We start from the raw sequence: 12,039 nt of genomic DNA on the forward strand, positions 1-12,039 counted from the left end.
ATATTGTGTCTTGTGAATTAATGGACCACCATAGTGATCATGGGGAACCTTAGGTGAGCCAGTGGATTGAGTGCCAGGCCTGAAGTCAGGAAGACCTGAGTTTAAATCTGGCCTCGGACACTTACTAGCTGTGTCACCCTAGGAAAAGCACTTGACCCTGTTTGTCTCAGTTTCCTCATCTGAAAAATGAGCTCAAGAAGGAAATGGCAAACCACTCCAGTATCTTTGTCAAGAAAACCCCAAATGGGGTCACAAAGAGTTGCACACAAATGAAATGACTAAAAAACAAATAGTGATATTTAATTTTCTTTAACACACCTCCCATTTGTTCTCTGTGATATCTGACTAGGTAGATGTTTGTGGATATTTTTATCTCTGTCCCCTTGATTTAGCACAATGAAGAAGGGATGGATTTGGAGATGGAGGATTTAGATTCAAATTCCTGCTCTGCCATTTACTTCCGATGAGAAATGGGGCAAATCACAACTTCTCTCGATCTGTTTCTTTAAATTGAAATCAAGGGGACGGGAGAGATGCCCTCTAAGATCTGTTCTACTTTAACATCTAGAATCCTCCTATTTTTAGTTTAATATCTTTATAGGCATGCAGATACATTCATAAACACACATACAATGAATGCAAGTGCTCAAGGCAGATAGGAGAAAGTATAAATTCAAAACCACTTAGTCTTAGATTTAATTCCTGCTTTTTTCTTAATTTTAGGGGTACTGTAAAAACATTGTGGGCAACAAAAGGCTCTTTTTCAGAGGTGCCTTCTGAAGAGAGCTCAGTAAGATTCAAAGATCCAGCTTCAATGGAACCATTGCGATCAGATACCATTGGGGCTGAAGAAGAATACTTGACTGAATGGACTGAGTGACATATAAGCTATTAGAAACCAAAGAGCAGGAGAATATGTAAAATGCATTATTATACAAATAAAATATATTCTAAAACATTTACATGTTTGGGGAAGTGGTTTCTTGTAGCATGAAGGTAATGCCTGACTTTCTTTAGTACAACTTGGTAGGAAGGTGATTAACATTTAATTTTAGAGCTGTCTAATACATTGCCCGGATTATGACATTTAGTTAGATGAATTGTATTTACTTGCCACTGAAAATAAATTTGGAGAGAGAGGACTCTAAAGTAAATTCTTCATGTTTTCATTCCCTTATGTTCAGTTTTTTATAAGGAAGGAGGGGAAGGAAAGTAGAAGAAATGAGCATTTATATCCATAATGCCTACTATGTATCAGGCACTATGCTAATCACTTGACATATATTATCTCATTTGATCCTTACAACAATCCTGTAAAATAGGTTCTATTATTATCCCCATTTTACATTTGAGTAAACTGAGACCAACAGAAGTTAAGTGACTTGCCCAGGGTCAGATAGCTAGTAAGTGTGTGAGGCTGGATGTAAATTCAGGTCTTCCTGAATCCAGGGCCAGCTGTCTTACTATACTACTTGGCTGCCCCTACAGCAGGATCGCAAATGGTTTAATGGTACAGTAAACATCAGTGGTTATTTTGAAAAAGCAAAATCCCCTATATATCATTCATCCTCTGAATTTTATGTCAATGACTTGCTATTTTGTAGATGGGGAACTCATTCCACTAAGAAAGGTTGCTACTTTTCCACAGGAGTTCTTTAAAGAATGATCTAAGATTCCGACAGGTTTAAGTGACTTGCCAATCATCACACAACTAATATTCATTCAAATATCAGATGTCTATCATATGTCAGGCACTGTGGCAGAGGATACAAATACAAAAATGAAACCTCTTCTGCTCTCAAACAACTTACTGTCTAATTGCAGAGAAAATATGCACGTAAATATATGTGCACACATATGTATAATATAAATAAGAGAGACATGGTAACTGGTGAAACAGCAACAGTAGCTGAAGGTACCTGAAGGAGGTGATGCAGTAATTGTCAGATGCAGGATTTCAATCATATCTTCATGACTCCAAGTGCAACTATTCATGATGCCATATTGCTTTAGTCTCTAGCTTTCAGTACCTGCAAAATTACAATATTTATCACTGGTTATGTCCATTTTTATACTGTACTTAATTATGCCATGGTTGAAATAGCTGGAAATTTTGGAAACAGGGGGGTTAAGATTACTATATAAAGAGGGTTTTAAGGTTTCTCGTATAACCTCACAACAAGGTGTGAAGGAGAGTAAAGGAGGTATTAAGGAGCTTTTCTCTAACACCTTCATAAACTATAAGTACCTTCTGATTGTGAAAGAAGGGAACAACATAATTGGCCTCAACAAGTCAGTCATACCCATGGAGGGTTACATAACTAAGCCCTAGAGAATAAGAGGGAGTCAAGATTCATAGCAATGGTAATGAAACCCATGCAGGGATGTGGGAGAAAGTGATTTCTTTCTCCTCTCTCCTCCCATCAGCTATAGAGTCAGTCGGTAGATTTACTCTTCCAGAAGGAGGTGCTCCATTGAGCACTTGGAGAATTTGTGATGCTCAGAGTCCAATAGAAAGAGAAGATACACTTTAAAAAGATGTTTACACAGAGAAATATTAACATGAGGGAGGAAGCAACTTCAAGGAGCATAACTCCTGGAAGCAGAGAAGAGAGCTGATTATGTCTGCAAGAAAGAGCTAGGCTTGGCAATTGAGAGTTGGACTACAGAGAGGATTGCTTGAGAAGATAAAAGGCTTCAACGTTCTAGAGTTTTGGAGTCAAGAATTGTCTCAACACATGTTTTCCCTGCACATGAATCTTACTACCATTATAGTCTATATTTGTACTTCCTCTTCCCAGATACTGTGTGTGTGTGTGTGTGTGTGTGTGTATATGTGTGTTGTTCCCTTGGGAGGGGGAGGGGCAGGATTGTGCTATTGAAGAGAGGAGAGAGCATATTTTATAGTTATTTTTAGTTTGCTATCTTAGCAAATACATTTTATCTAATGACTATTAGTATAAAAAACATTGGAATAAGTAATCACAAAGTACTAAGGTAGCACTCAACCTCTTTGGTTCCAAGACATGAATGAAAAAGTTTATGGAAGAAGTAGATCAAAGAGGATAAAATACCAAAGCTACTTAAATTTTAACCTTTATCTTTCTGATTCTGGGTCCAGGAGAGTATCCACTATGCCTGCAGTTTCTTTTTATTTGAAATAGAACAAAATACCATCTGAAAAAATATTTTAAAGTTACTTTTATGTGGCACTAGATTAGTGCTCCAAATGAATTATTTATAATATTATTCCACTGAGTTCATCAGTCAGCATACCTTTAACAAATGCCACATGCAGGTAATGAGTTGGGCATAAAAATTAGTATGATGAGAACATGCTGGATTACTTAGTTTGAGGAGAACATGCTGGATTACATTGTGAAATTATGTAGACTTTTCAATGATAACCAAACTTTTCCCTTCTCTCGAAACCCATCGTTTGAAAATATTTTCCCATTAAGGCTACTTGGTGATAAGTGATGGAACACCATGATCCTAAAAGAATGAAAATGACAGATAAGTCAAAGGGCAGTGGAAAGCTTCACATTGGGTGAAAGTAGACTGCAACAAATTATAGAAGACATTATCAAAGGTCTGTGAATAGAATAGGAAGAAGGCTGATCAAGGAGTAAGAGTCGAGTACATCAGATAAACAGTCTAAGAGGTGCCTTGGTATTCAAGAAACATTGAAGGAATAAGAAGGCCTCTAGTGAATTAGGTAATTTCTCTGTGAAAGAGTGTAATTCCAGGGGAAGTCAGACAAAAAGTAATAGCTTTCAAGAATAAAATTCTAAAGATATAAATTGCAAAATTTTCTCATGAGGAAGAAAATTGGGAGTTATCTTAAAATACATTAATGGATGGGAAATTCATTTAACAAATAAGATTAAAATTATAGAGAGGGGAGTGTATTGAAGTGATAGAGAGCCACCATACTACTTCAGTAGGGGAAAGGAATACTAGGTTCCAGTTCCACCTTTAACACATACTGGTCGTGTGACTGTTTGCAAGTCATTCTATATCTCAGTGCCCCAGGAAAGATGACTAGAACTATTAATTTGCAGAGGAGATGTTGATCTACATTGTCAAAATGAGTTCTTTTTCACAATTAAAGCAGAGATCTGGTAAAAATAATGAACCAAAATCCCTGATATGTATACAAGATAGAAATAAAACAGGTAACTGAGGAAGAAAATGAATAATAATAATTAAGAAGAATAAATACAAACAGCATGAAGAATAAATTGCATGATGAGCTAAGAATAGTGTCAGGAGTGCTAAATCTCAGAATTTCCTGAGGATGTTGATGAAGGATAATTCAAAAGAACCTTTTTTTTTTTTAAATAAAGCAAAAAAAGAGATGAAGATGAAAAAGAAGGTCTGGCTACTCAGTGGCTTGCTGACAAGTGTTTAACAACTAGTTCTCCAGGAAAAAAGTATTCCTGACACATTAAAGTTTAATCTTCATCATTAACATTTTCTCCAACAATTTAAAACAATAAATGAAGCCCTGATTTGTAGTATTTGCCAATTTCTGAGGTATAAATGCCCACAGTGAAGATTTTAATTGACTCTTGTAAGCTGGTATGAGTTGGCTGCAGCACAGGTTTTTTACTACTTATTGGACGGGGATGATGACATGAAATTTCTCCACTCTTATTTTGCTTGTTTTCTCTAGCAAGGAGAATGATCTTCTGACAGAGAAGAACAGAACAAAAATGTTTAACAGAGCTGGAGAAAGGAGATGACAAGAAAGCCCTTAAACTTTCCTCAATGAACCGAAATCATCAGGCCCAGGTAAACTACAACTTTACAGTACTGAAAGAACTGCCATATTTGAGGGCTTGTGATCTTTTAAAATGTCACTACCACTGACTTTTGAAAAGTTGGGGAGAAAAACATCAGTTAAGATGATTATATGAAAGGTCCTAGATCAGCTTATTCCTCTCACAAATGTTTGAGTGACATTCTAAAATTTCCTGTGAAAGAACAATGAAAAGGAAAACTAAAGATAAAAGGCTATCAGCTTCTCTGTCCAGGACAGGACTTTACGCTAAGGTTCGTAGAAACCAGTAGGAGAGACAAGACATAGGTAGAGGTAGAGCCCATAGGGTCAAAGAAGTCCACATTGGAGCTACAGCAAGAGATGAAGCCAGTGCAATACCTTGATTAAAGTAGCTAGAGTCTTGCAGGAGGCCAACTACTAGCACCTTCAGTTGTATCATACCCAAATCCTCAATACAAGGAGACCAAGACAAGAAGTATAAAGGGACTAATGATAAAACCTGAATAAAACAACCAGGATACTGAATGAGACAGAATCCATGAATTTGTACAGAGGATGGGGCTTAATCCTTAGCCACCACATCAAGAATGGGAGTGTCAGGGGAATCTAGATTATGAAAAGCACGGTATGATCATGCCATCCATCTGTGAATGAGGGAGGGAGTAGAGTCTGACCCAAGCACAAAGTTCCTATCCAAAAATTGGGGCTGGAGATAAAAAGTTTGAAGGAAAACAACACTATATAGAAATACTATTGTTTGAGGAAAAACCCCAAAAGTAAATTCAAAAGGTAAGAGTAACCATATAAGGAGTTCAAATACAGTCCCAGAAAAAGGAATGGTCACAAGGACAACAAAAATAACCAGAATATATGAATTGAGAGAGAAAAATGAAATTACTATGCAAATAAAAGCTCGGTAGGGAAAAAAATGAAAAAGTGAATAAATAGTTTAGAATAGAAGGTAGAAACCTTTGTCAAGTTGTGAACTTCTTGAAAAATAGAATAGGGCAATATGAACTACATAATTGCATGAGAGAATAAGATTAAAGCAAAGTTCACAATTGGAAAACTTACCTGGAAAAAAGATCAAGGAGAAATGGTTTAAGAATCAGCAGAATACCTGAAAACCATGGATGATAGTCTTTAAAAACTTAACACCACATTTCAAGATATTATGAAAGAAAACTGTCCAGGTCAATAGAAGGGAAAAATTAAAATTAAAACATAAATAAACTGGCTGCCTCCTAAAAGAAACCCTAACTGGAAAACTCCTAGAATATCATAGCCAAAAGTTTGAGATTCTAAGTTAAAGAAAAAATTTATTGTCAGGAGCCAGAAGAAAAAGTTCAAGTACCAAGAAACTGCAGTATCACATAAAGCGAGCTACTCTGAAGAACAGAGGATCTTGGAATACTATATTCTAAAAGGCCAACTCTAAAGTCTTACAACCCAGAATAAGTTGTACTGCAAAATGGAGTGTAATCCTACATGTCTTAAAAAACCCCAAACTTTAACAAAAGAGAGGACTTTCAAGATTTACTGATGAAAAGACCAGAGTTGGGTAGAATCTTGGAAATGCAAACCAGAAGATGAAAGAAACTCAGAAATGTAAAAACATTTGTTTGATGGGAAATGACCAAATTATGATGAAGTGCTAACATTTTAATATTCAGGAAGATATAAACGTACCTTCAGAATCTCATTGGTTTTTGTGTTACAGAGGGAGTAAAGAAAAGCAAATACAGGGTCTTGGGTTGGTTTGGCTCTTTTTTTGTTTGTTTTAAGAGCACAAAGAAATTTATTAAGGGAGAAATGAGGAAAATGGGAGAAGAACTTGTTATTTCTCATAATTGTAGTGCACAAAAAAAAGAAAGGACCTCACTCATCTAGAATGAGCAAGGAAGGGTTGGGCAAGTACAAAAAGGTTGGTGGAGAGATGCATGAAATGTATCAGGGAAGCAAGTAAAAGACAGGAAAAAGGACAGGGGTGGTTGAAGATGGATCATGGAGTTAGGGAAGGAATAGTTACAAACAAGAAAAACTTTAACTTTGGAGGGTTGATCATGCATAAAAAAAGAGAAAGAAAATGTAAAAACCAGTAGCAGAATAAGTAAAGAAAGGAAATGAATCTCTCCTTGATACAAAATAGTGCCTGTCTAAATCAAGAGCTAGCATTAAACATAATGGAGAAATTCTGAAAAAGAAAAATTGATCAGTGGAATAGATTATGTACATAAGATCTATAATCCAGAATCATCATAATGTTTAATAAAGCCAAGGACACAAACTAAGGGACAGGGATTCATTCTTTGATGACAGCATCCAGGATAATTGGAAAGTAGTCCAGAGAAATTAGGTTTAGACCACCATTTTGCCATATACCAAAATAAACCCCAAATGCATACAAGACATAGATTAAAAGGTCATAAAGAGGAGCAGGGATGGGTGGGGCCAAGATGGTGGAGTAGAAAGACACACATATACTAGCTCTTACCCTACAGCCCACAAAATACCTGTAAAGAAGAACTCTCAACAAATTCTGGAGCAGCAGAAGCCACAGAACAATAGAGTAGAGGAGATTTCTAGGCCAGAGTGACCTGAAAGACCGACGGGAAAGGTCTGTCGCACTGGACCTGGAGCAGAGCCCAGCCCAGTCTTGGCCACATGGCACTGGGAGAAGCAGAACTGAGCAGGTTTCAGGGACAGAATCTCCAGTGGCAGCGCAGATCCCTCAACCCACAAGCACTAAAGGTCAGTGAGAAGGTTTTTTTCAGCTGGCTCAGAAGGGAGCAGGGTGTCCCCATAAGTCAGGCCTCCTCAGGTGGCAGCACTGGATGCAGCAGCTGATGGGGGGGGGACTCCCAAAGCAGACAGTAACCCACATCCATTGTTGAAGGTCTCATTGTAAATCCCCTGAGGGAACTGAGCCCTGTGTGGTGGCCCTGCCCCTACCTGAGCAGCTGATCTTAATCTCACACTGAATAGTGGCCCTGCCCCTGCTTAAAGCCCCTGAGGGACTGGAGCAACTCATCTGAATCTCAGCCTCCAGTACTGGCTTGGTGGAACTGGAGGCAAGGTGGTTGTGGAGAGGAAACTCAGAAGTTAAGTCACTGGCTGAGAAAATGCCCCAAAAAGGGAAAAAAAATAAGACCATAAAAGATTACTTTCTTGGGGAACTAGGTGTCTCCCCCTATCCTTTCAGAAGAGGAAGAACAAGGCATACTGTCAGAGGAAATCAAGGCCTCTGTCTCCTGGGCCTCCAAAGGGAATTTAAACTGGCTTCAGGCAATAGAAGAGCTTGAAAAATGAGTTAGCAGCTTACTAAAGGAGAACCAAAAAATACTGAGGAAAATAACAGCTTTAAAAAGAGGTTAACTCAATTGGAAAAAGAGGTCCAAAAAGCCAATGAGGAGAAGGAGGCTTTAAAAAGCAGAATTAGCCAAATGAAGGAGAAGATTCAAAAACTCACTGAACAAAATAATTCGTTGAGAGGAGCAGGAAGGCAAAATACCTTTCAGAACCATGAAAAATTCTTGACCAAAGTATAGAAAGGATCACAGATGATAAATTGGACAATTTTAATTACAGAGAATTGGAAAGCTTTTGCATAAGTATAAAGTTAGAAAGGATCAGTTAACTGGAGAAAATCTTTGTAGCAAATTTCTCTAATAAAGGTCTAATAAATAAGATATATGGGGTTACACAAACATATAAGAAAAAAACCATTCTGCAATAAACAAATAGCCACTGGACAGGGGCAATTCTCAAAAGAAGTAATTCAGTTTATTAACTTATATGAAAAGGGTCTCCAAATCATTAATAATAGGAGAAATGCAAATGGTAATAACAGAAGTTCCTCTTCAAATGCAAGAGATTATTGTGATAAAAAAGGGAAAATTGGAATTATTCAAGGGATTACAGGAGGACAGTCACACCAATGGATTATTAATATATTTGTGAAGTGGTAGAATAATTCTGGAAATCATCATCTAGGGAGGCACCACTGCCTCCTTGGCCACCATCTCTACTCGGATGCTGATAGCAATAACTCAGGACCCTAAGCCTGAAAGTGTTGGGGATAGTGGTGTCCCACATGCCAACAATTCTCCTTCTAGACTGTCACTCAAAACTATTATCCAAGGAGACAGCTAGTGTGGAGAAGGGAATAGCCCTCTCCCAAAGTGCCCCAAACAATGTAAGCAAGTCAGCCTAACTGAAGCAGCAAGGCATTCTGGGGGAGAAACATGACATAGTTTGTTCCAGGCAAGTCAAACCACCACCACCATCACCACTTTTGCCACCATGTCCCCTCAAACCCTGATGGAGACAGCCTAGGATCCCGAAACCTTTGGAAGCGCAATACTTCCAGGCTGATGTCCACAACCATCACCATTGGAAGCAGCCCCTGTGGAAATGCAGTGATAGATAAGCTTATGTTTTTTTAATTGCCCTGCGACCAGGGTCAGGCCAAAACAATAGTTTATTATTTCAGCATTCAGCAACATCTCAGCCATCAAAAATAAAACTCTAACTCCAAAATATGGAAGGAAAACTTCTCTACAGCATGATTAGGTAGACTGCGTCTGGAACCCCCCAGGGCTTCACAGGCAGGAGGGATGGTGGTTGTTCATTCATCCGATAAATTAGGAAGTGCAGAATTCAGGGGGCCAACTACTCATTTCTGGATTGGCATAAGGTCATCAATGGACTGGCCCTGCTCCAAATGCTTCTTCATCTGAATGAGCAGCTTCACATCCACCACCATCTGCACCAACTCCACCTCTGAGAAGCCCAGTTGGTCAGCACTGGAGATGTTAAAAACACCATCTGCAGCTGTTGTGTCCACATCCCTTGTCCCCTTCTTCTGTAGTCTCAGTTTCTTCAGAACTTCACCAAACTTCTCATGCTTGCCCAGGTGGGGAAGTTTGATGTGGACACCTGCAAGTAGTCCTGTGCCCAGGTTGGAGGGGCATATCAGGATGTAGCCTAGGTGAGGATTCCACATGAACTTGTAGTTCTTGGTCTTAAAAAGAGTTTCAATCTGGGTAAGCCCTGTGCAGAAACCTGTGAACACCTCCTTCATGTTACCTCCCTTCTGCATAGAGATGACCCTCAGATGATTTTCTTCATTGCTCTACACCAGAAAGGTCTTGTTGTCATTGTGCCAAATGTCCCTTCCATCAGACCAGTCTCAGGCCATGCCACCAGCCAAGAAGAGTGAGGAGAAAGGCTTGTCAAAGAGGAAGTGGTCATCAATCAGCTGCTGCCGTTCCTGCTCAGTCATGTCTTCAAAGTATAGTACTTCCCATTCAGGTCATCTTCCAGGCTGGCCAGAGCTTCCACAGACAGCTTCTCTATAGCATGGTGCTTGCCCCAGCTACAATGGGGAGGCAGGCAGAATCCTTGGATGCTCCTGCCAGTTCAAACTCAACACATAGTTCAGATCCAGGTCATCACAACCCTGCAGATTGTCAGGGTTAAGATCAGTCTTATGCTCATCAAAAGGCTTGTAGCCTCCATGTGGGTCCTCAATAAGGGGATCAAACAATTCCTTGAACACTTCGTACATCTCTTTATCTCCAGCCACACAGCCCACAGTCATGATGAATGGGTGCCCTGAGTTATCCACACTGGTTTGGATGATATCATCCAAGGTGAAGCTGCTTATCCTGGAGTTTTTCATAGAACTCAGGCATCAGCACCTTAGCCATGTGGTTGTACGAGGAGAGGTCGGGATATTTCTCCTCAGCAGGTAGCAGGATTTCAGCATGTTGTGGCTATTGGAGGATGGCATGATGGCAGGAGGCGAGGACATTCCGGGGGTCACAGAGGACGAGTGAGTTGAGAGAATGCTGCTGCTGCAGTGGCACCTGTGTGGGGATCCCAGGCCACCTAAGCCTGAGCTCAGTCACCAAGTCCTAGATAAGCTTATTCTCACCTCTCAGAGGAAAGACTATAGGTAAGAAATGTAATCTATTTTCATACACAGCCAGGGTCATATTAATTTATTTTGCTTGACAGTATCTACTTAATAGCTGAATTGTTTTTTTTTTAAATTCAAGATGTGCTTGGAGTTGAGGTTAGGAGCAGAGATAATAAAATTAAAATTAAAAATTAAATTAAAAAATAAATTAAAAAATTAAAAATTAAAAAGAAAAAAATGAAATAGTATTGACGGTACATTTCATAAAACACATGGAAGAGAGTAGAAGAAAATTCAGAAGGGGTCAGGCAAGATTGGCAGTGTAGATACTACCATGTTAAATTTGATAAATACTTAAAATAAGCTATATTTGGTAGGTTCATAGTTTCAAATTTAATCCTATTTTTCTATCTTTTGTGTATGAAAATTGTTTGGTAATAACTGTCAAGTTCATAATAAAAACATTTTTTTTTAATAATGAGAAAAATTTTGGAGAATGAGAGAAATGACACAGATTTGGACATGGACAAATGTCCTGGTTTTCTTCTTAAAGGGAATGGAATAAACTTTAAATAAAAGCCAGTCATTTTGACTTTGATTCCTGGAAAAATTCTATAACATCTTATTAAGAGATGGCTTGTGATCATTGAGAAAAAAGTGATGGTCACTAAGAGCCAGTATGCCTTCATAAAGAATAGATTTTTGTCAAGTTGCATTTTCTTTCTAGTAGCAGGGAGATAGCTTGCCAAAGTAAATACTGGAGTGGTCTTGGATTCAGTAAGAACTGGTTTTAAAGCATATCTCTGACCTATACCAGCAATGTGAGAATGAACAAGTCACTGGTGTGTACATTTGTTCTCTAGACAACTTTTTTTTTTAGTTCAGGTAAAGCCTTTATTATGGTCACAGGATGACCTAACTTCATTCTCCTCCCAGCTGTCTCTGACTTGGTGGACAGTAAAGCTTCATCATGGAATGTCCCTCAGTCATCTGTGACATCCTCACCCTGGAATAGTCATCCATCCACTCCTGTAGCCTTCTCCTCCTTCATCATCCTCATCTCTCTTTGATGAAGGCCTCCATTAGGGGAAGGTTGGGAGGCAGGTCCCCACCATTCATTCCCATTTCTCTGACGGCTGTTCCAAATGTCATTCTTTAAAATTTATTTATTTATTTATTTTTAGTTTTCAACATTCATTTCCACAAGATTTTGAGTTCCAAATTTTCTTACCATCTCTCCCCTCCCCCACCCCAAGACACTATGCATTCTGATTATCCTTCCCTCAATCTGCCTTCCCTTCTATAACACCCCTCCCTTCCCTTATCCCCA

The 12,039-nt window shown here is 38.8% G+C and overlaps 1 protein-coding gene and 1 pseudogene across 4 annotated transcripts in view; one reads left to right on the top strand and one right to left on the bottom strand.

Annotated features, from left to right (window-relative positions):
• Positions 1–12,039, top strand: part of SPACA1 (sperm acrosome associated 1) — a 79,020-nt gene that overhangs the window by 45,478 nt on the left and 21,503 nt on the right. For 3 of the 4 annotated variants that reach the window (XM_072642793.1, XM_072642794.1, XM_072642796.1), the window contains one exon: positions 724–931. In XM_072642793.1, the coding sequence (XP_072498894.1) occupies positions 724–880 (157 nt within the window). In that variant the 3' untranslated portion in view covers positions 881–931. Of the gene's footprint in view, positions 1–723; positions 932–4,678; positions 4,798–12,039 lie in introns of those variants that run through there. The other variant, XM_072642795.1, reaches the window with a different exon arrangement.
• LOC140523741 (creatine kinase B-type pseudogene) lies at positions 9,462–10,580 on the bottom strand (annotated as a pseudogene).

The sequence above is a fragment of the Notamacropus eugenii genome, chromosome 2, assembly GCF_028372415.1.
Source record: "Notamacropus eugenii isolate mMacEug1 chromosome 2, mMacEug1.pri_v2, whole genome shotgun sequence".
Classification (NCBI taxonomy): domain Eukaryota; kingdom Metazoa; phylum Chordata; class Mammalia; order Diprotodontia; family Macropodidae; genus Notamacropus; species Notamacropus eugenii.